This window comes from Typopeltis vanoorti, chromosome 16, assembly GCF_054136105.1.
Source record: "Typopeltis vanoorti isolate ZY-2024b chromosome 16, IOZ_Tvanoo_1.0, whole genome shotgun sequence".
NCBI lineage: Eukaryota > Metazoa > Arthropoda > Arachnida > Uropygi > Thelyphonidae > Typopeltis > Typopeltis vanoorti.
Window position 1 is genome coordinate 37,975,022 of NC_143564.1, and position 25,632 is coordinate 38,000,653.

At 35.4% G+C, this 25,632-nt stretch overlaps 1 protein-coding gene across 1 annotated transcript in view; it reads right to left on the bottom strand.

The window, feature by feature from the left end:
* tweek (transmembrane protein KIAA1109 homolog tweek) overlaps positions 1–25,632 on the bottom strand; it is a 1,221,702-nt gene that overhangs the window by 435,033 nt on the left and 761,037 nt on the right. Inside the window, 2 exon segments of the mRNA XM_090406645.1 lie at positions 5,724–5,852; positions 18,787–18,890. Coding sequence (XP_090262771.1) covers positions 5,724–5,852; positions 18,787–18,890 — 233 coding nt within the window.

Genomic DNA, 25,632 nt, shown 5'->3' on the forward strand with positions numbered 1-25,632 from the left:
GGTAGAAAAGTTTAGCTGCTATTTCTCTTGTTGCCCCTTTCAAAATTACTAATTCAGGAGGATAGGAAGCTGTTGCTGAGATTCTAGTAAAATTAAATCCCAAAGTATCTGCAACAGCTTTAGGATCAGCAACAACATATCCATTATGTTCCAAAGTAGACAAACAGTGCATTTCGTATGTCTGTTTGATATGGTGGCATATTTATCGCTTCCATAGATGTTCTCTTCAACATCCCAAATGAACAGTGTAAAGATCGCAGGAGAGGAGAGCAAATTGTAAGATCAACTGCAGAATATGAGCAGGTAGGCACACAGAAAATAGGTGTATTGTAAAATTCAATGCGGTAGGAATTTTTTTCTTACTTTGCATCGACTTTTACAGAGGTCACAAACATTGTACATAGAAGGATATTTTAATTTAACACTGATTGTGGAATTTTGTTATTATGAATTTTTATATTAACTGTAGTTATAATATAATAGTTATAATAATTTTGTGATTTGAAAAACCATGCAAGTAGATATTGAAATGGTAGGAATGTTAAACTGTATATTTCAAGGGCAATGCCTTAGAAAGCAGCCCGGCATTTGAAGTGGTTCCGATTTTAGAGAAATGGCTTAGAAGCTTTGTTTGTAAAATGTAAAGTGCCTTCAATTGTTTGAGCTTAACCTAATACATGTCTCAAGGACAGTGCAACAACAGGCAGCGAACATCTAAGGATCTCTCACGCTTCGTAAATAAGACTGTTTTTGTGTGTTCTGTGAGAAACAGAAGTAATCAACAACTCTGAAGGTCACATCCTCTTTTGTGCAGGAATGTTAGGGTTCTCAATCCTTAATCCAGGGGCCGCAAGAGGAAGTATAAGAAAGGATCAAGAAAAATTCGAAAGGCAGCAGATCCAGAGGTATCCAGAGGCAGCAGAAGCAGTATGTAGTAGGCAGAGGCAATATGCAGCAACGCAATGGCACTATGCAGGTTTGCAGAGGCAGAAATGAGGAAGGAAGCAGGTATGCAGAAACGCAAAGGAAATGCAGTCTCTTTTCGTAGTGTCTCGGGATCCAGCATCACAGACGCGGGTCCACTGGATGTCCGGAGAGAAGTAGGGAAATGTTGAAGGAAAAGTCGAACTGTAATAATATGCATCAAGCCCTGGGAATTCTGCACTTTGCGACACCGCTAACGGAAAGAAGCCTGCATGAATGTTGAGGCCTAGGACAGAAAAGCATTTAGTATCGGTGAGATATGCTCCAAGCCATAAAAATCTTCCACGATGTGACGGAGCCAAAGAAAAAGAAGTCTGCACGAATGTTAAGGCCCAGGACGGAGAAGCAGTCAGTTTCGGTGTAATATGCTCCGGGCCCCGAAAACCCTTCAGGATGCGATGGTGCTAAAGAAAAAGAAGCCCACACGAGTGTTGATGCCCAGGATAGAAAAAGAATTCAGTGGAACCAGATAAGAGATGAAAGAGCCAGTTGTGTCAAGAGAAGAACTGTGAGTAAAACCTTTATGTGTATGTTTAGCATTGCGGAAGATTGACTGATATTCGGCAGGACATACTAAGAGGCTAAAGAAAATTGGTATAATTTAGATATGAGAAACTTGTTGATTGAAGTACCGGTATATATATATATATGTAGAAAGTATTTTACCTTGGGTATAATAAATGTTAAAGATACCAAGCTATTTTAAACCTGGTTTTACTCCATTTCCCAAGTAAGCAAACAGACAAATAAGTCAAGTTTGCGCCTGCATACAATGCAAGTCTAGCTGACCCTGCAGGTAGTGCAAGACCAAGATAACTCATGGTAAAAGTAGAATAAGCTCTGATCACTAATCTTAATATTTACCCATAATGCAAAGCACATCTCCTAGAGGAGATGTATGATGCTTTGATTTGCGGCAAACTTATTTGATTATTAAATAAGTTTGCCGTTATTCTACTTTTACCATGAGTTATCTTGGTCTTGCACTACCTGCAGGGTCAGCTAGACTTGCATTGCATGCAGGCGCAAACTTGACTTATTTGTCTGTTAGCTTACTTGGGAAATAGAGTAAAACCAGGTTTAAAATAGCTTGGTATCTTTAACATTTATTATACCCAAGGTAAAATACTTTCTACATTTTTATCTCCTCCTGAGATTTTTATTTAATAAGGTTAAAACACCTTATGGTAACTTGTTCTGGTAAAATACTTATAAGCTCTGTATTACTAAAATATTGATATTTCTAGCCTGGCTCCCACTGATGAGACCTCAATAAAGGTCGAAACCGGTCTGGGTAGTGGCCCCTTGCCTTTAATACAAAGTATCATACATCTCCTCCAGAAGATGTGCTTTGCATTATGGGTAAATATTAAGATTAGTGATCAGAGCTTATTCTACTTTTACCATGAGTTATCTTGGTCTTGCACTACCTGCAGGGTCAGCTAGACTTGCATTGCATGCAGGCGCAAACTTGACTTATTTGTCTGTTTGCTTACTTGGGAAATGGAGTAAAACCAGGTTTAAAATAGCTTGGTATCTTTAACATATATATATTGCATGAACAAACTAGTTGGGATGAGATTATAGATTGGTGTATGATAGCATTGCTGCATGTGTTTATGTATGTATATTGTATGAGATGTTATATTTCTTAGCTTTTAATTTTCTGAAGCCAATTCATTTAAGAAACTGTATTATTGCATCCTAGTTTAATAAATATGTTTGTTATGTTAAAGAATGTGCATTCACTGATCCTCATTCCAATGCACTGTTTCTAAATAAAATGCGAACCTGTGAGCGAAGATAAATAAGAGTAGCTACAACTGTCAATAACTTAATTAATACCCCCAAAGGGGAATCTTGGCAGTGCAGTCGTAACATTAAATAAATTTTCCAAGGTTCCCAAGGTATTAGAAATTAGATAACCTGTAGTGACTTAAGTAATAGTGTAAAATAAAGTAAAAATAGAGTATAGAGTAATAAAGCAAGTAAAGTAAATAGAGTATAGAGTAATAAAGCAAGTAAAGTAAATAGAGTATAAAGAGATAAAGAGAAAGTAAAGATATATAGAGAAATTAAAGTAAAAGAAGAATAAGTAAAAGTAATAGTGTAAGATATACAAAGGGAACAAGAAACATCATTTTACAGTATTGCCTCTATTATTAAGAAGGAATGGGTCATGATTATCAAGCACTCACTCAATGATATGACCTCATCCATTCATGTTGGCATTATCCCAAAGAGCGATGTGTCCATTAAAGTCACCAATGATAAGTATAGTCTGAGGCAGTTGCAATATAAAGTTATCAAGTTCAATCTCATTCAAGTGGTATGAAAATCAGCAATAAAAAGACAATGAAAATAGGCAGAAACATTGAAAACTTCAACTATATCCTGAATGGTGAACATATAAAACAGGTAAAACAGGTTCAGCTATTTAGCACACTTTTTAGTGACGATGTAAATTAAATATGGCAAGAGACAACAGAATTAGTAAAGAATTGGTATGGTAGGAAGTCAGCTGAATAAATTTATATGGAATAAGAGAGAAATTAGTCAAAGCACTAGCTGCATACAAGACAGTGTTCAAACCAATTTTAACTTACGGATTTCAGAGCTGGGTTAGAAATAAAACACTTGATCAAAGCCGGCCTGGTTGGCCGAGTGGTTAGCATGTCTGCTCTCCAGCCATGAGGCTGCAGGTTCAAATCCCGCTGTGGGCATGGATGTTTGTGATTGTCCTACAAACTATGTGTGGAAAGGGAATCTGCAACCCTCTACCACCTATTCTAACAGAAGACATCATTGCCAAATCCATGTGAGATACGGCAGTGACCATACGGTGTCTACGGACGTCAAATGTGAAAAAAAAAAAAAAACATTAAAGACTGGAGACCTAAGATATGAGAGTTCTAAGAAAGATTAGTGGAGTGAACAGATAGCATTGATGGCAGTATCACATTAAAAATGAAGATATTAGCAAAGAACTTGACATTGTTAGCATTCAGGAATGTGTTAGTAGAGATAATCTCCAGTGGTATGGTCACTTAAATAGAATGCAAGAGGAACAATTAGCAAAACAAATGCTATTTGCCAGGTTGGTAGGAAAAAGACCCAGAGGAAGACCAAGATGTAAATGGATTGATACAGTAAAAAGTGCCTTAAAAGGGAGAAATATAAAATCTGATAGTTGGAGTCTTAACAGGTGACACACTGATTTGGAGGTTTTCTACTACCACATGACAGAGGTGGTAGAAACATAACAGGCAGTTTGGGCATGCCTATATTTCTGACATTTAAAGTGTCTCAGTGGATTAGGAATGTACAGCCTAATAGGACAATTAAGATACCCTGTGTTACAGATGGTGGAAATTTAGGTGTATCAAAAGTAAGAATGATAATTGAGGGGTTCAGGTAGGCATTTGGAAAGCATTACATTCAGTGTTTAAGAGGGACAGGTTACTGTTGTCAAGTGTGTGATCCACAACCATTCCAATTAAGTTATTATATGCACTACACCCACGGAGTATTGTGGATATTTAGTAGTAGTGGTGTAGGGCATAAGAGAGTTAACAGGTTAAAGTACATGAATTCACAGAATTTGGAATGGACTGGAACACAGGCTTCTTGCCACTTAGCAGACATTTTTTTTAATCATTAAAGATTAATTAAGGAGAGGCTCTGTACCTCAGCTGATTCCGATGATATTATTTGGAGAGCCAAATTTGAATCTTGTCAAGGATGTAAAGAACCTTTATCAAGGCTTTTTAACTGAAGGTGAGTTAGCTAGTCTCATATGGAAATAGAAAGATTTTGTTCCCAGAAATTCAGGTTCTTCATCATGCAAAACAGGTGGACTGGCCAGAAGAATACATGCAAATGGCAGCTCTAAGACACTAGAGCAGAGAGAATTTGCTGTACTATCAGAGTATTAACCTCCCTACCAGCCAATGTGGATGAAATAGGGACACCAAATTGCACTTCTTATCCATGTTATTCAATGGGTTTTAGAGCCTTGTATCCAGATTTATCTCGACGTCTATAGACGTCGTGGCCGGTTGGGGGTTAATTAGGTTTCCAATGAGCCATATTACTTGGCCATAGGCCATTGAGCCTAACACAAGGAAATAATGGGAAAAGATTAATTAAGAAGTCTCTGAAGATGGATCAGAGCACATGATACAACAAACAAATATAACTAGGGACTGGAACAAAGTTAAATTTAGTAGACCTTAATGAGATGGATGCGGCAAAAAGGATAATATCTATCAAAATTTCAGTAATCACGCTACTAGTCACATATCTTCAGAGGTTAATAATTTCAATTCTTAAACTGTCAGTGCTTAAAAGACTGCATCTATTTCTGTATGCAGTCTGTTTAGTATTTTAGTTTTTCAGTATTAAGTAACATTATATTATCTCCAAAGATGCTGGATAACTTTACTGATGAAATGCACAAACATTGCAACTAATTGTAGTACTATTTATTAAAATTTTCCAAGTTAAATCTATAATGTTTGCATCATGTATCTAACAAAATAATAATGCAAATAAAATTCTATTACTGGACCAACTAAAAGCATTTTTCATTAACTTTTCTTAACATGATCACATTATATTCTATGAAAAAAGTTCACATTTCTTTCAAATTTCACATTTGTTGCACATAAAAAGTGGATATAAAACAATCATATTGTTATATCTCATTTTTACGAATAAATTAAATTGCAAAAACAAACCTATGGACTGAAGTTTTATCTGGTAACACCATGTTGGGCAAATCTGACATATCAAGAGATCCTGTCCTAGTATGAGCATGACTAGGAGAACTTTCTTTGCTACTTGGAGTCTGGGCTGCATCCAAAAGACTATAAACCAAAATGATTCATTAATATCCTTAATTTGAAATATTACTTCCATTCAAATAGAAGAATAAATTTTTCTCATATTAATATGTACATATTAACATTAATGCAAAATGTTGATACAATGTGACATAGCATCACCTGGTTAAACAAGGCCCCATTGTTTTCATCAGGGAACTAGGGTGAACAAGTGAAGAGTGAAAAGTCAGCTACTAGAACAAATCCCAACTCACCATCAGAAGAATTCAAGATTGACACCATCAACATAAGATGCATTAATGGAAAACAAACAGAACAGAAGAACTGAGAACTGGATATGCACCAGGTTGACATAACAGGCATTACTGAAACAAAGAAGATAAAAACAGGTAAGATCTTTCTAAACAACAAAAACAAAATGTTAGATTCTGGCCATTATAATCAGGGAAAAGAAGGAGTATCTATAGTATCGAATACTAAATATGAGGATAATCTTCATGAATAGCAGACAATATCAAGTAGAGTGATGTGGACAAATACTAGAATAGAGCACTGGATAATGAGACTTGTTTGTGCCTATGATCCCACAGAAGGTTCCACAGAAGGAAGAAATGGAGGAATTTTTGAGGCATTAGAGAAGGCAGCTGACACAATGAAAAAGGAAAAGTTGGTAAAGATTTTACATCAGTACAACTGAATTATTTTTATGTAATAAATAGCACATATTGATAATATAACTTTTGTAATACATATAAATTTTTGATAGTTTATTAATAACAACACAAAGTGAAAAAATTTCAATATTTTAATCTCATTTAATATCTCATTTATAATAAGTGAAGCATTTTCAAGGAAAAAGATATAACAAAGCTAAAGAAAAATAGAATAAGAACACAGAATTTCAACTGGTATTCAAATATTTTGTGTGCACCCTCTGGGTACTTCCACGTTCAGACTGCTGTATTTGTACTAATTCATGTTAACATTACTGGAAGAAAACTACATTGAAACAGAAATGAAATATAATTTACTGAATAAACTAAATATTTACAACCTGACATTTTACCAGCTCAAGATAGCATTATCAAAGGCACATTGAATATACACAATCAGCAAAGACAGAAATTAAAATGAATGCCAGAGAGCTTGTGAGAATATAACCTTTGTCTTCATAGCTATTTAGGTTCTTCTTCAGACAGAACTAAGGAATCATTCAAAACAATATGAAATAATTTTAATTCAGGACAGGCAAAAGGCTTAAATTGAGATTTGGCCTCATGGATTTGTGTCTCCAAACCTATGTATCCAGGACCTAACTTCTGCAGTTTGGATAATGCAATATGATGTTGCTATCTTAACTAATCACGTCTAACCATCTTCATCTTGGTTTTCCTCTTGTTCTTTTAGGAATTTTGCTATTTATAATCTTTTTAAAAATACTGTCATTTTTTATACAAAAACCATGTCCTACATACTTACTGCAACTTTTGGAACTTGATTATGCTATATATATTGCAGGTTCTTTATAGAGTCAATATAACTCATGGTTGTATCTGATTATCAAGAGATCATTATCATTCACTGAGCCAAATATTTTTTTTTAAGGATTTTCCTTTCAAAAGCTGAAATCATATTGTCCACCATCACAGTAAATATTCATTTTTCACATATGTAGGTAAGAACTGGACAAATTATCAATTTATATATTTGTAGTTTAGTCTTCCAATGGATATCTTTTGAGTTGAATATACATGACAGAGAGAGAAAACAGAAAGCCTGATTACCACTTCTTTAAGCAATGCTGCTCTTCCATCATATCATTCAGTTGAATAGTATCCTAAACATTTAAATTTTATATATATTTTATTTATATATAAATTTTATTTATATTTTATATAATATTATATATATTTAAAAGAAATGGAGCTAGCTGAGGAATTAGATAAGTACCAGATCGACATAACAGGGGTGACTGAAACAAAAAAGACCAAAACTGGTGAGATCTTTCTGAGCAATAAATACAAAATGTTATATTCAGGCAATGACAATCAAGGAAAAGAAGGAGTAGCCATAGTATTCAACAAAAAATACGAGGCTAATCTTCTTGAATGGCAGTCAGTCTCAAGTAGAGTAATGTGGGCAAATATGAGAATGGGGAACTGGACAATGAGACTTATTTGTGCCTATGGTCCCACAGAAGGTTCTACTAAGGTAGAAGTGGAGGAATTTTTTGAGGCTTTAGAAAAAGCCACTGAGACAATGAAAAGTTGGTCCTTGTTGGGGATCTAAATAGCAGAGTAGGAAATGATTGTGAGACATACAAAAATATTTTGGGAAAATTTGGAGAAAAGAGCAAAGCTAATAATAATGGCAAATATCTGTTGGATTTCTGCTGAGGTCATGGACTGGTTATTACTAACACCGTGTTGGAACATAAAAATGTGCACAAATTCACATGGAGAGAAGAGGCTAGGAATAAGAAAAGTCTCATTGACTATGTTATTGTTGATAGTGATGTTTTCTCCCTGGTGCAGGACACCAGAGTGTACAGAGGATTTGAAATTGGAAGTGATCACTATTTAATCTTGAGCAAGATAAAATTGAATTTCATATTGAAAAGAATAACATGTAAGAAAGTTTTAAAGCGAATAAAAGTTGAGCAGCTCTCAGATGTGAGCTGTAGACTAAAATACACAAAGATTATTGAAGAAAAAATGAAAGAGTTTGAGAACAGGAATCAAACTTTGGAGATTCAGTGGAAAAATCTGAAGAAAACATTGATTGATTCTGCCAGAGAGGCATGTGGTGAGGTTGTCTGTAAGGATAAAAAAAATCAGAACTCCCTGGTGGACACAGGAAGTTAAAGAGGCAGTGAAGGAAAAGAAGAAAGCATACCAAAAGTTCCTGTCAAATAAGTCAGCTTGTGCTCTTGCGTATATAGAGACAAATGCAAGAATGCTAAACACTGTGTAAAACTAGCTAAACAAAAGTCATGGGAGGACTTTGGCAAGAATATAGAAAATAAATATCAAGAAGGTGGCAAAATATTCTGGAGGTCGTTGAAGAAGCTTAAGAATGGAGGAAAGAGTGCTGTAAAAGGAATTAGAGATGATAAAAGTGACATGAAAACGGGAGAAAAAGATATCCTTGAAGTATGGAGTAATTACTTTGAAAAACTGCTAAATGAAACAAGCAGTGATGACAGCACAGTGGTAAAAAACACTGACCAGGCATGCAGTCAGGAATACATATCCATACTTCAAGTAGAAAAAGCTATGAAAAGCTTGAAATTCGGAAAGGCAGCAGGAGTAGATGATATTCTACCAGGAATGCTGAAGTATGGTGGTATAAAAGTCTTAGAGTGGCTGCACTGCATAGTTCAGAAAGCCTGGACAGAGGGACGAATTCCCGATGATTGGAGTAGAGCTCTCATAATACCCATACATAAAAAGGGAAATAAAACTGCATGTGAGAATTACAGAGGTATTTCCCTACTGAGTGTTCCTGGCAAGATCTATGCAAGTATACTTGAGAAACGGTTGAGAAGAATTGTGGAAGAAAAGCTTGGTGAAGAACAAGCTGGATTCAGGCCAAATAGAGGCTGTCAGGATCAGATCTTCACTTTACGACAAATAGTGGAGAAAGCATGGGGATATAACAAAGATCTGTATTTAAGTTTTGTCGATCTGGAAAAGGCATATGACAAGGTGCCAAGAGAGAAGCTATTCAATATGCTGCAGTTATATGGTGTCAATGGGGCATTATATCAAGCAATACTTAGTCTTTATTTGAGTTGTAAGTCAGCAGTTAGAATTGAAGGAAGTACAGGAAGATGGTTTAATGTTAAATCTGGTGTGAGACAAGGATGTACATTATCCCCTCTGTTATTCATTATCTATATGGATCACATTATGAAGGAAAGTGGTATTAAACATGATATCAAAATTGGAGATGTTAATGTCAGCTCTTTGCTTTATGCTGATGATGTTATACTTCTAAATAAATCCGCTACAAGTCTGCAAGATTCTCTGACTAAATTGAATAGCTGTTGTAATAGATATGGTATGAAGGTCAGCAATAAAAAGACAAAGACAATGAAAATAGGCAGAATCATTGAAAATGTCAACTGTGTTGTGAATGGAGAACCTGTGGAACAAGTAAAACATTTCAGCTATTTAGGCAAGATTTTTACTGAAGATGGTAAATTAAATATAGAAATAGACAACAGAATCAGCAAAGCTGGTATGGTGGGAAGTCAATTGAATAAATTCATATGGAATAAGAGAGAAATTAGTCGGAACACTAAATTAGCTGTATACAAGACAGTGTTCAAACCAGTTTTAACTTATGGATCTGAGAGCTGGGGTCAGAAGTAAAACACTTGACCAAAGACTAGAGACCACAGATATGAGAGTCCTGAGAAAGATTATAGGCATGAACAGATGGCATCAATGGCAGTATCATATTAAAAACGAGGATATTAGGAAAGAACTTGACATTGTCAGCATCCAGGAATGCGTTAGCAGAGCTAATCTCAGGTGGTATGGTCACTTAAATAGAATGGGCGAGGAAAGATTAGCAAAACAAGTGGTCTCTGCCAGGTTGGCAGCAAAACGACCCAGAGGAAGACCAAGATATAGGTGGATTGATACGGTACAAAGTGCTTTAGACCATAGAAATATAAGATCTGATAATGTTGGAGTCTTGACAAGTAACAGACTGATTTGGAGGAAAATTGTAGATAGGAAATTAATAATGATGTAATTTTTTTCATGTAGCACTATCATATCCTGTACACCCCTTGAGGGTACATGGCAGGAATTTGATGATGATGATGATATTTAAATTGTTCCACTTTCTCTATTTCAAGGTTTTCCTAATTTTCACATGCATCAGTTAACTGATTCTGCCTGGTATTAATTATTATTCTGAATTTTTGTTGATTAAATTTTAGCCCTATCTCATATAGTAATTTTTCTAATTCCAAATATGTTTCTTCTGCTTTTTTCTATTTGGTTCTTAATAATATGTTAATGTCAATGGTGTATGCTAAAATCTGCATTGATGTGTCTATTGGCAACAATCAAATAATGCATTCAAAGCTACACTATCTCCTTGTTTAATTCTTGGGTTATTGGAAAGATATATATTAAATCATTTTGTATTATCACCTGTGCGTTTTGAGTTTTCAACAGTTAATCTTGTAAGTCTTATTATGATTATATCAAAATTTATCATATTTTCATATAATTTTTTTCTATTAATGCTGTCATATATTTATTGGAAATAAACAACAATCTGATGAATATTTATATTAAATTTTCAAAAAATTCTCTAATTATTGCTGAACTATGTACATCTGATCAACTGCAGATTTGCCTTCCTGAAACCTGCTTGGCAGACACCCATTATCTTCTCCAGAAGTGGGTTTAATTTGATTTTTAACACAGAAGTGAATATTTTGTATATGGAATATAACAGAGAAATACCTATCTAATTTCCACAAACTGTTTTGTTATTCTTTTTACATATTGGGCAGATCAGATTTTTCCTGTATTCGTTTGGCATTTGCTCTTTCTTCCATACAGTTAAATTCATACATTTTGTTTTCTAGTTTCCTCCCTCCTGCTTTCAGAAACTCTGCAGGATTTTTATCTATTCATGGGGATAACAACATGGAAATTTTATATCACAAAGTTAAATTTGTCATAAGTGAACTCTCAGTAGATGCATAATAACCTACAGAAATACAGCACTGAAAGGCTTCAATTTGGCATAGTTAAATAATTAAAATGGATGATATTATCAATTCATCCATGTTTTATAGCCAAATATAAAAAGAAATTTAAAAAAAAGTTTCAAACTAACCAGAGTGATTCTGAGCTTATTTGAGATATATATATCCTCTGTCCAAAAAGAAACCAAACTTTTGATCGAAAATAAAACACAGGCCAATTATAATTATTCAAATAATTTATTTCAATCAATATACTCACCCTCCGCTATGATACAGCATTTGGCACAGTCAATTAATTCGTTAAATGAGTTTTTTTATATCGGCTTTTGGGATACTGTTGAGGGTTGTAGTTACTGCTGCTTGAACGTTTCAATGGTGTCGTATAGCTTTCCTTTCATCAGCAAATGAAGTCGGGGGAAGAGAAAGAAGTCACAGGGTGCTAAATCAGGTGAATATGGTGAGTAATTAAACACCCAAACTTGGGTTTTGCTCAAACACTGTCTCCCAATATTCGAACGATGAGATGGGGCATTATCGTGCAAAAGTGACCAGCTGCCTTCATCACAATATTCATGCCATACGTGACAAATTCTCGCTATCAATCACTTCAAAACTTCAATACAAAAAACTCACCATTGACTGTTTGGCCAAGCGGAACGAATTCTATGTGGATACCCTTGGAATCATAGAAACAAATCAGCATTATCTTTACTTTTGACTTCTCCAAGCAGTCATAACTTTTTTTCAGATGCCCCTCTTCTGGTGGTCTCCACTCAGCACTCTGCCACTTTGTTACAGGCTCATACTCAAAACACCATGTTTTGTCACCAGTAACGATCGTTTCAAGGAAGTCTGAGTCCTTATTAGCAGTTCTAATGAGGTCCTTGCAGTGTTCAATTCGATATATTTTTTGGTCGTCGGTCAACTTGTGGGGAACAAATCGCGAATTCAATTTACGAAGGCCCAAACTATCGGTCAAAATGTTGCGCACAGTTGATTTTGGAATCCTCAATTCATCTTCAATCCATCTCACAGACCATTTCGGGTTTTCTTTGATGAAATCACGCACTTTTTGGATGTTAACTTCGCTCAGTTCAGTTTTTGGACGGACGGCTTTTTGTCATCCTCAAGTGTCTCACAACCACTTTGAAATCACTTAAACTGCTTGTAAACTTGAGTACGAGATAAGCATTCATCACTGTATGCTTTTTGAAGCATTCGATGCGTTTTGGTAAAACTTTTACTAAGTTTAACACAAAAGTCAATTGCAGCACTCTGTTTGAAACTCATTTTCCGACCGTTCGTCAAAACACACTATCACTCTTGGCACTATAACTCAGCTTCTAATGAAACAAATGTCATAAACAGTTGACACCACACTAATGAAGGTTGCCACTTTCGAAAACTAAAAAGATACAACAGGGGTGGTGCCACTCGTTTCTTCTATTTTCGAAAAGTTTGTTTCTTTTTGGACAGAGGGTGTATATAAAGAAACAAAAAATCTCATCTTCTGGATGGGATTTTACCACAGATTTTGAGATAATGTGCTAAAGAACTGAAAGTTCTGTTGATGTGGCTTTTCAATGAAAGTCTGGCCATGGGAAAGGTGTCCAAGGAGTGGAAGGAAGGTAAGATAGTACCATTGCATAAGGGTGGTAGTAGAATGGAAATGTCAAACTATAGATCACTTTGTATTTCATCAGTACTTGTTAAAATTTTGGAGAAATTAGTGAGGGATCATTTACAAGATGAGAGTAATGTTATCTGTGAGTTAGCATGGATTTGTTAAGAGGTGCTCTTGTTTTCATAATCTGATTGCCTTTTATAATACAGTGACAAGAGTGGTTGATGAGGAAAAGGCATATTCTGCCATTTATTTTGGGATTTTACAAAGGAATTGACAGAGTGCCACATGATAAGCTGATATTTGAGTTGCAGCATATGTGTCTGGACGTCAGGTTAGTGAATTGGATGATTGAGAAATGGCTGTATGATAGGTAACAGAGAGAGTTATGTATAAGGGAGCAGTATCAAGGAAACAAAAGGTTACAAGTGAGATCTCACAGGGCTCAGTACTGGGACCTGCATTGTTTAACCTTTATATCAATGATATTGTCAGTGGATTACAGGGGAATATTCAATTGTTTACAGATGTGAAGCTGGGCAGATACGGTGTACCCTTCAAGAGAATCTGAATAAACCAGACAGATGGGCAAATTGAATGGGGATGTCATTTAAATCCAGCTAACATCAAGTCTTGAAGCAGGGGATCTTGGGGTGATGACTGGTAGACACCTGAAATTTAGGGAACATATTACAAAGGTGGTGAAAGTAATCCAGAGGATTGCTGCAATACTGAGAAGGATGCTGACCAAAAGATATAAAAAGAGTTGTCATTGTATAAAGCCTTGATCAGACATACCTGGACTTTTTTTGCTCCAATTTGATCCCTTGGATTTGAAAGGGATAAATCAACCTTGGAAACAGTGCAGAGGCAGATAACAAAGATGATATTAGGACTGTACAATTTTAGTTATGAGTGGACTGAGGAAAAGTGGACTGCAAAGTTAGGTAGATAAAAGGAGAGGTGGTATGATTGAGACATTTAAACAGGTAGTTACAAGGTTGAAACTGGGGAGTTCTTTCATTTGGTAGAACAGGGGGAAGGAGTGACGACAAGGGGCCATCCCTGGAAGTTGCAAAAGGAAGTCATGAGCAAGAGGACAGGGAGTAGTTTCTTTGCATGGAAGGTAGTTGAACTCTGGAATGCACTGCTTGATAGAGTGGTGAGAGCACAAATGGTGAATGAGTTTAAGGAGTGGTATGAGAGACTTTGTGTTTTCTATGGTGGGCCTCCCACAATGAGTTTTGTGACTACATGAAGGTCCTGAATCATCATCATAATAATAAGTTTGAAACTTGCCAGAGGGCTTCTGACCTTATTTGATATATATATAGAAATTATATTTGTTTTAGATGACATAGTAAGGTCTCATAAGATTCTTTAAAGATGTGCAAATATGAAAGAGTACTGACGAAATAGGGTTATGAGTTTGTACACTTTATCAACTGTTTGTAGTCCTAAGTTACAGATCATGCCATAGCCTGTAAGTCAAGATAAACATTTGGACTTAAGCGATAACAGGTATAGTCCATATGTTCATATTTGTACATAAAATCAGTCTATCCATAAATTAAATTTCATAAGTAATCTGTAGACTCATGAAGAGACCATGCGTGAATCCTATCCTTGATATACATAAAGAAAAAAGCTAACATTGGAAGTGGAGAGAGACTGAGTTAAAATAATTACACTTCTTTAAAATGCAGGTGATTTTTTCTGTAGTTCCTTCATATAACAAATAATTTATTCAATGAATATTTTCTGATGAAGCTTTTGTGGAAATGTTAATGTATTAACACTGTGTTGATAGAGCCATTAAAGAGATCTATCTTAATTCAGATATTCTTAGACATGACACTACCTGTAGTGAGATGGCTAAGTTAAGAAGAGTGTGATTGCTTAACAGTCCAGTTCTGATAATACCAACTTTATAATTAAAAGGGCAGTGGCAATTCCTATAAATACATTGGACTTTCTGTAAACTGAAAAGCTGATAGAGTCATTGGATTGCCAGTTTATCATGCAATTATGAATGTACTACATTACTGGATTATTTTCAATACTGAGCTTTACAGCGATATACTGTTTTATCCGGGAAATACGACCAGATAACACATAATGAAATCATGTTGATGGGTTTTAATTTTTTTTTTTTCCCCTGGCACATCAGCATCTGAGGCTATGCACCTTGTCAAAAGGCAAAATCGATAATAGATAATTGTGTGTGTGTGTGTGTGTGTGATTAAAAAGAAAGGTTTCTTTAGATTTGAGATAACCAAGATTTTATCAATGCCTTGTACAAATAAAGCAAAGACATCATCAATACCACAATGGGTGGAAGACAGGGTGTGTAGAATGTTCGCTGCTTTATGGCACTTATCTTGTAACTGACATGCATGAGGAGGAAACAGTATGCTGTCAAATATCAGTCCCAAGACCTTGGCTTCCAATGAAACTGGGATGGATGATTTTCCTCTTGACTCAAGCCTTGCTATTCTGTGGTCTCAACAGTGCCTCCAACATATACCAATACTCAGACTTCCTCACAAGGAATGACCTGGGAGCATGTGGCAGCGGGATTATACACCAGTTGACTGGGAAGCCTACTGGCTTGTTACTGACTGGTTAGGGCCAGTATACTATCTGGTGGTCAGCTTGCATTACCACCATTTTAATTGCTATACCCTCAAAATGAAGGAGGATCTGGATCTCTAAGTATCTTAGTCATGCCCTTGAAGGGTATTGCACAATGCATGGAGAAGAGAGGAGGGAGGAGTGGAGGATACGTAAATAAAAAACATTTTATTACTTGATAATGATGCCATTATGAAACTAGAACAGTCACATTACAGTGACCATCAATATCATTATCTCATCATTTATTCATAAATTATTCATGTCTCAGATCTTTCCTTTAGTGTTACACGGTGATCAGCATTCATTTTACACAAATTATGGATTCTACAACCGTGTTATAAATAATTATTTATAACATGGAGATTTATCCCTACCACCATAGCATATAAAGTATGTTTGGAAACCTCTAACATTTTAAATTTAAATTATACTAAAACAATAACCAGTAACCTAACAAAATTGGAACTGATAGCGATAAAATCACTAAAATTAAATCCTGACATCATAATTACTAGAGCTAATAAAGGCAATTCCACAGTTATTCTAAATCGAACTACTTATTTGGAAAAAAAGAATCTAATATTCTCAGACAACAGCACATATTAACTAGTTAACTATGACCCTACCAATCGAATAAAAAATAAAATGGAGAAGATACTTAAATCCATCACCACATGGTCCGAAGATACTGTTAAAAAATTAATTAAGCACTACACTCATTCCCCAAGAATTTACGGTCTACTGAAGATTCACAAACAAAACACACCACTCTGGGCCAATAATCAAAGATATAGACAGCCCCAATTATGACCTAGCCAAGAAACTAGCGTGAACACGCAAGGAGTTGGTAGGTCATTCCCCCTCACATATTAAAAACACACAACATTTTGTAAACAAAATCAAAGACATCACACTGGAAAAAGATGATTTATTAGTCAGTTTTGACGTCTCTGTCCTCTTCACCAATGTCCCAATCAAAGACACAATCCTATTAGAGGACAAATTCCCTCCTGATATCACAGTGCTCTTTTGTGCATGTACTATGTTCTGGCTATTTTGTGTGGCAGAACACTTTCTACCAACAAAAAAGAAGGCACAGCCATGGGCTCACCATTATCCCTCCCCCTCCCACACACACACACTATTAATTTTACATGGAACATTTTGAGCAATGTGCTTTAGATTCTTCTCCTTTAAAACCCAAAGTCTGGCTTAGATACATTAATGATGTTTTTTCTATCTGGCCCCATGGCTGCCAGACACTAAACACTTTCCTCAGCTACCTAAACAAACAACACAAACACAATTGAGATTGAAAAGCAGAACACACTTCTGTTTCTAGATACACTTGTCACAGGTCTTCCTTCTGGCAGTCTTTCCTTTACTGTTGACTGGAAACCGACACATACTTGCCAATATATACACAAAAGCTCCTACCACCACCCAACACAAAAACTAGGGTTCATTAATATACTTAAAAAGTATATTAATCAGGACTTTGAAGATTTGCTCCAATGAACCAGCACTTAAAGATAAATTATACTATCAACAAAATATCAACATGAACACTATCAACAAAATTCTGTACAAGATCTCACTTAAAAACAAAAAATATACAAGACTATAATAAAACTGTAACCATTCCATACATTAAAGGGATATCAAACAAAATAAACAGAATACTACAAAAATACAACCTTAAAGCCACCTTTAAACCTCCTGCAAATTAAAGAACTTACTCATAAGTTTTTTAATTCCAACATATCCAAGGATTCCACTCCCTCCACTGGCCCACCCTAGGGTATACCGCATTCATTGCACCTATAATTTGTCCTATATAGGGAAAGAGGACCACAGTTCCTATCAGAAAAAAGGAACATAAACGACACATTAAATATAATAACTATGGTCAAGCTGGTGTTTCTGATCATGCTCTTAATACTTTACACAGAATTGAGGAAAAGTACCTGTTGTTTACATCACACCAAAACATATGATATGAAAGTAAATTTAAGGATGCCTGTGAGATTCTTATCAATCATCCTAATCTTAACATAATGATGGTCTAAAAATCCCAAACATATGGAAGGTACATATTCTACCCACTTCTCCCTAAGAGTTAATTTTAAATAGAACCATAGGTAATCCAGGATCCTAAATCTAATATAACAATTGTCATGTTAAATTAGGACATAATTTTCACTGTAACAAAATTATCTATATGAAAGAATGTTTCTCTGATGTTGTCTTAAATAGAATATAGCTTTGAGGTAGTTAATTTATTTTATTTCATTTCATTTCATTTATTTATTGTAATTTTATTTTATTTTCACTAGAGGTCAGGCCAGTAGAATAACCGTTGATCAAATCATTGTCTCTTCAGTATACTATGTGAAATGTAATTTAGCTTGTCTCTGTATATATATGTGTATACTCCAGATGATGACCTTAATATGAAGGTCAAAACATCGGGAAATTAAAATAATTATTTATCACACAGTTGTAGAGTCCATAATCTGTGTAAAATGAATCTCAGATCTTTCAGATCTATGTCTAATTATTCAAAAATTAGAGAGATCTGATATCTGTACATTCAGTTTAAAAATTAAAAAAAAAAAAAAAAAAAAAAAAAATATATATATATATATATATATATATACATAAATAAAATACACAAATAGCATTGTGTTCATGCAAAGTAATCAAGATGTGTGTGAAACAAAGAATAAGTGTTCACTGTAAAGCCTACTCTCACTACAGCAAAGTCATAGGAACCAAAGGAAAAAATTATAGAAAAGTTCCCTACAGTAAATTCCTTTCAGAATAGCAGTAGAGCTATGGAACTCTGGTTGGGACTTAATCATAAGTTTAAAAGAATGAACAATTTCATTAGAATAATTTTTGCTATAGTCTTCAATATAGTCAAAATTAATTCAATACAGTACTAACATATTTCTTACCCTCTATTACTATCTGGAGAATCAGGGAAAAAAACTGAGAGGGACTGAAGAGGACCTGTACCAGTTCTTGTACCTAGACCAAGTTTGTCTCGAAATGATGTTGCCTGAAAGAATTATAACTGTATAATTAAAAATGCATAATAAAAAGCAATTTTTTCTAAGTTCAAGAAAATAATGCTTATCCCTCACCCCCACCTTCCACAATTGGAAAGAGGCACAAATTCTGACCTAAATTTATGCACAAACTCTTCACATACTAAAATAAACTCTCATTTCACAAATGCTAGAATTCTTGAAAGAAAAAATGAAACTGCAAAAAAGCAGAGCATACCTTTCAAAACTGGTAAGAAGGCACCCATTAAAGGCATCAGTGGAACAGTCGAAGAAAACATACCAAAGAATTGGTTTTGTATGTGGATAATTATACAGCACAACCATTTAAATGTAAAAAGAAGGTGGAAGAAGGGGTAGGACAAAAGTTGTAACCAACAGCTTTAATAAAGGATCAGAAAGTACTAGTTACTGTTTTGTATGTGATTCAAATTTTCTGATATCAGTCATTCCAAAATCACTTTTTGATGTGCCGATAATTTGCATTCTACTACTCTGAGCTTTATGCAAATGAGATGAAGGGCTGACATGCAACATGCAAAACAGTAACATACTTGATAGATATAGATAGTACTGGCACAATTTGAAGGGCTAATACTTAATAAGGAATAATTAGTTCAAGTAATAAAAAGTTTGTTGATTTGTTTCTCTAACAAATGTTTCTATTGAAACATTGTTTCTCTAACAAATGTTAGAGAAACAATGTTTCTCTAACATTTGTTAGAGAAACATTGACCCAAAGACAGTCGATATTCAGCTGTCTTTGGGATGGAAATGTCAACTGCATTTTACCATGCATCTGGAAATTGCTCTCCACTGAGAATTCTGTTATATAGTAGAAGGATGCCTGTGGAAGGTGTTTTATCATCTCATAATGGATGCCACAGGGCCATAAGAGTGAACTTTTGCCGCCTTAAAAAATTGCTGGTTATATGGTGAAGAGAAGTTAAGCTCTACTCTTTTTCTTGTTGTTCTTTGAATATCAAAAATTCCCGAAGAGACTTCTGTTGCTAAATATTCTTGCCAAATTTTCTCCTAGAGTGTCTGAAACTGTTCTTGGTTCAGCAACTACACATCGTTTATGTTCCAGGACAAATGAATGGTGTGTTCAGTATCTACCCATCATTTTTTGGATTTTTATCCCATACGATTTTTGCCCTGGTCATAAGACTGATAGATGACAAACTGGATACAAGACTGCTATTGACTCCAAAATACACTGCATGGAAAGAAGTCAATGGACACCATAGTGAGAAGAAAAACAGCCACGGTGCCCACCTTAATAACATGTAGGAACCTCCTTTCGTGGCAATAACTGCAGCAATTCTATGGGACATATTTTCCACAAGCTTACAATAGCGATCAATGGGAATTTTGGATCATTCTTCCTGTAGGCATGTAATGAGGCCCTGGACTGTTGTGGGGAGGACATCTCTTGATCTCAACTGACAGTCCAGTTCTTCCCACAGATGTTCAATAGGGTTGAGATCAGGGCTCTGTGGAAGCTAGTCAAGTTGTGGTGACGTTCAAGTCTGCAAACCAGGCAGTTACAGCAGCAGGCTTTCTGTAGAAATGCCACAAAGTAGGACGTATTGCATTGTCCAGAATATTAAGATACCTTCCGGTGTTCAATATTTGTGGCACCACAAACAGAGGTCCAAGGCCAAACCAAGAAAAACAGGACCATACCATCACACTGTCACATCCAACTTTCATAGTTAGGGTTATGCATTCTGGAAAGAGAAATTCAATGGGCATCTGCCACACCTGTCCATCTGTTCAGTAGAGGGTATAGCATGATTCGTTGCTCCATAATACAGCTATCCAAGTTTCTATGTGCCGCCATACATGCCCTTTGCAACACTGAAGAAGATGCTGTATGTTGGTTCAAGTAATGTGGGGCCTGCATATTGTGGTCATACCATGTTGTGAGCCTCGGTTCTGAGTGCTTTTGTGCAGATTTGTATTCCAGTCAATGCCTGGAACTCTGCATTCAATGTGTCAGCTGACATAAGGCGGTTTTTACATATTATCCTTTGTAGTACCCTATGGCCACATTCAGTGAGTGTGGAAAGTTGTCCACTGCAGGTCGACTTCCAGTTGACTCTCTGTACTTCCATCTCAGTATGGTATCACTGTTTGCTGATCTGGGATGGCCCAATTTGTCAACCATTTGCTGAACAGATAGTCATGCAACATGGCATCTTATCACAATGCCGCTTTCAAATTCTGTTAGTTCTCTTTTCACAGCCATTTCTCCTGGACATAGTTGCACTGACTTGGGAGCATCCTATTCCTCCAATTTATACTGGCTACAAATATGTGAATTGTTACATGGGACGATGTACCTTGACCATGGGGGTGTCCATTAACTTGTTTCCAAGCAGTGTGTAGTAAATGGGCTTTAGCGTCCTGAGCACATTTAAAAGCTATGAGATATGATGTTTTAGAGTATCAACAAAATGTATCACATGCAATATATTAATTTTATTTACTTATTTATTTAATTATTTTATTTTATTTATTATTCTTTTTTTGGAACTTGGAACTCAGGATTCCATCATGACATCACATAGCATAAAAATTGAGGTATTTTCAGAACTGCAATAAAGTTGCTGCCTGCATAATATAGTCTCTCACACATCCCTGCTCATTGATAACTGTTTGGCTGACCATTTCAGATTAAATTCTGCAAGATGTGAAAAGGTATTTCAGTCAGCCTGATTAATTTTCCGTCTGGGCATCTTTGAAGGAGAACATTAGGAGATACTGGAAGCAGAAAGGAATGACTGCTTCCATATATGTTCTTCTCAACATTGCACAAAAAGAGTATGGCAGGAGAGAGTATATTGCAATATCTAATGCAGATATTACAATATACTCTCTCTGCATCCAGAAGATGGTACTGCATCCAGTAGTGAAAAGACAAAGGTCATTATTTACTACCTTATGCTCAAGAATCTGGCCTCACCCAAACAGAGTATTCTATCTATTAAAGTCACCCATATGAAGTATGGCAGAAGAAGAGAGTACTGCAATATTAAATTATTAAGATCACTCTAAGTAATATAAGAACCTGTGGTACATGGAGCATACTGCAATAATAAATCAGAAACTCCAATGGCAAGCAAATGGCTACAGGTTCAGAGATGAACATGCTAAAATGGAGTATGGCTGCCCACAAGGATAATGACATCTCCATGAGTAGGTCCATCTCCAGTTCTGTCCTTAGGAATAACAGTGAAATGCTTGAAGAAGAGATGTATCTGCTGTAAACATAAACAGACAGGTTTCTGTTGTTTTCTACAAATAAAGTTTGATATTATCATCTTGTAAGAATCTTTGAGCATTATAAGAATTTATCTATTTTTTTTGGAATTTTAAACTGCACTAATTGCTTATGTTTACCATTTGATTTCAGGAAGTATACTAAGGATGTTTACTATATCGTCTGATATTTCATGGTCAGTTCTTGTGTTTACTTTAAATTCAATGTATACAGAAGTATCCTTTTTTTTTTTTTAATATGGAAGTGCCTGGCAGTTTTGTGTGGTGCAGATTGTCAGGGAAATCATTGCTCTTGCAATGATTTTCTTGACAAGTGGGATCATATTTAGTGGGATAATTTTATAAGATGTTTCAAAGAGAAGCATTCATAATCATAAAGTACAGGTGTACTGAAATTATCAGATAGTAGGAGAGACATATGGGCTTGTGCCCACTTTAGCTATGCTTTCTCTTAATTGCTACCTGCTAAGCATGACAGGATTTCACGGCAGGCTACATTCCTTTTTTTGCATCCTCATTTGATGATGCAAAGTATTCTGTTTGGTCTTTATCTTTGGGATTGTCTTTTTTCATCCATTTACCGTTGGTATTATTGGAAGTATGCTGGATGATGTCCGTCACAGATGATGCATTAAGGTTCTGATGCAGAGCAAATTTATTAACATATGCACAGTAGGCACAGATGGTAGAGCCATGGCAAGCAGTTTGGCACATTCCTATGTTTCTGACATCTAAAGCATCTTAGTGAATTATGGATGTAGAGCCTAACAGGATAGTGGAGATTTCATGCTTTTAGTGATGTTGGAAATTAAGATATGCCAAACTAAGTATCTTATGCTAGTTGGAAACAGACCACTGTCTCTATGTAATAGGATGTGTTCTATACATGTTACTTTTTGATCTTTTAGTTCTGAGCATATCTGGAACGTCAAAAAATCCCATCCTGATATCACAATTCTAGAATACTCATGTTGGAGATTTAATGGAGTAAAACTGCACTGCAAAAGAATTAAAAACACCATTTAAAATTATTCCAATATCTCATATCGGTCAAAGAGAAATCTTCAGGGTTCAGAGTACAATACAAGAGTTATCTCTCTCTCTCTCACACACACACACACACACAAAGGCAACATTAAACAAGTGGAAACTTCTTGGATGCCTCAGATGTAAACTGGATCTTAAAGTATTAGTGTTTCCAAAATTTTAGGAAGTTTTATGTATCCATATTTATTCAGACTGTGCTGATTTTTGAGGGCAAATGTAGATTCTAAATGTAGATTGCTAAATTTGCTGCAATGGAATATTGCATTGATTTTCTGCAATATTACATTGAGTGAATGGAGTGATTTTCTTCCAATTGATTACATGAGTAGTATCCAAAGCATGGTCTGCAAGGTCTGGTTGACCATAATCGTGTTTGCATATGTAATTTTTATATTCTTCTTTGCCAATGGCAAAGAAGTCTGAAGGTTTCTTCAATTCTTCATTTCAAATTTTGCAAGAATGTCTATGGTCACTGTGCCAGAACGCACGTAATAAAGAAATAGCAGATATAGATGCAAAAACTATATAAAAAATAAAATAATAACAATAATCATAGATGGGACATTTTTGTAAAAGTATACTAGGTAATAACTTAAGTAAAACAGTAGAAATTATAAATTCAGTGTAGAAAAACAGAAGTAAAACATAAATATATAACAGGCATAAAAAGTATTAAAATTCATAAAATGTAAATAAAAAATCAAGGTTATTGAAATAATACTTACAATAAGTTAAAACTATTAACTATACAATAAATTAAAAATGGCAAGCAATTATATTCTGCTATAATCCTTTATCCGAGTGTAATCAAACAAAGTTTGTGCATGCTGTTTCTTCAGGACTAGGCTACTTGTATAAAGAAGCTAACGACTTCACATTAAATGCCTTAGAATCCCAAAGCATGCATCCTTTCATGGTGTGTGTGTGTGTGTGTGTGTGTGTAATACTATGCATTATGGAAAGGGCTACTATTGGTTTCGACCTTTACTGAGATCTCAGAGTGGAAGTCAGATCTAGAAGGGATACCAAGGTTGAATATTACAGAAGTCACACACACACATATATATATATATATATATACACACACACACATAGTGTATCCGACATATGAGGGTGATCTGAAATGTTCTCGGCCTTGACTATAGATGGCAACACTATCGGCAAGATTTCTTTTTTCTAAGTTGGCACACCTGTCATAAGCGTCCATGTGAAATTGCAAGTTATTTTGCTTTAGACAACGCTTTTGCTGTCTAAAGCAAAAGCGTTGTCATCTGTATCCCTTGAAATGGATAAAATTGAGTATCATGCAGTTATAAAATTCTTTGTAAAAGAAGGTTTAATGGCAAAAGAAATTCATTCGAAGTTCATAAAAGCTAATGGGCACTCTTCTCCTTCATTTTCAGCAATTAAGAAATGGGCTGCTGAGTTTAAACATGGCTGTACCAGCCTTGAAGGTGATGCACATGAAGGACGTCCAAAAAGTGTAACACCAGAAATCATTGATCAAGTGCACGATATGATATTGGATGACCGGCGAGCCAAAGTGCGTGAAATTTCAGAGACTATATGCATTTCAAAAGAATGTGTAGGATATATTTTGCATGAAGAATTGCAAATGAAAAAGCTTTGCACAAGATGGGTTCACAGCAGATCAAAAATGCACTTGCATGAAAATCTCTGAACAGTGCTTGGATGATTTTGTGTGTTGATTTATTACTATGGATGAGACTTGAATTACCCACCAGAATACAAACAGCAGTTAAAACAGTAGACAGGAGCCAGTTGTTCAGCGCCAAAGAAGATAAAGTTGGTTCCATCAGCAGGAAAGGTCATGGCATCGAAGTTTTGGAATGCTAAAGGAATTTTGTTTATTAATTATCTTGAAAAGGGTAAAACAATAACTAGGGAATATTATTCCGATCTTTTAACCATACTAGACGAAAAAATTCGTGAGTAAAGACCCGGTTTTCAGAAGAAAAAATCATCTTTCATCAAGACAATGCACTTGCCCACAAAAGTGTTTTGGCAATGGAAAAATTAAGGGATCTACGCTATGAATTGTTGGAACATCCACTCTATTCCCCAGATTTGGCTCCCTCCGACTTCTATCTCTTCCTAAAACTAAAACTCTTCGTCGCTTGTTTTTCTTCAAATCAAGAGGTGATTGCAGCTGTAGAGGGGTATTTTCCAGATCTTACTGAGAATCACTACAGGGATGGGATAATGACACTGGAGCATCGCTGAAATAAATGTATTAGTCTTAAGGGAGATCATGTTGAAAAATAAAAATAATTTTTACTGAAAAAGAGAACCAAAAGGCTTCGCTTTGGCAATGCAAAATTATTCAAATTAAGTGGATATTGAATCCAACATTATTTCATAGCCGAATATAGAAACTAC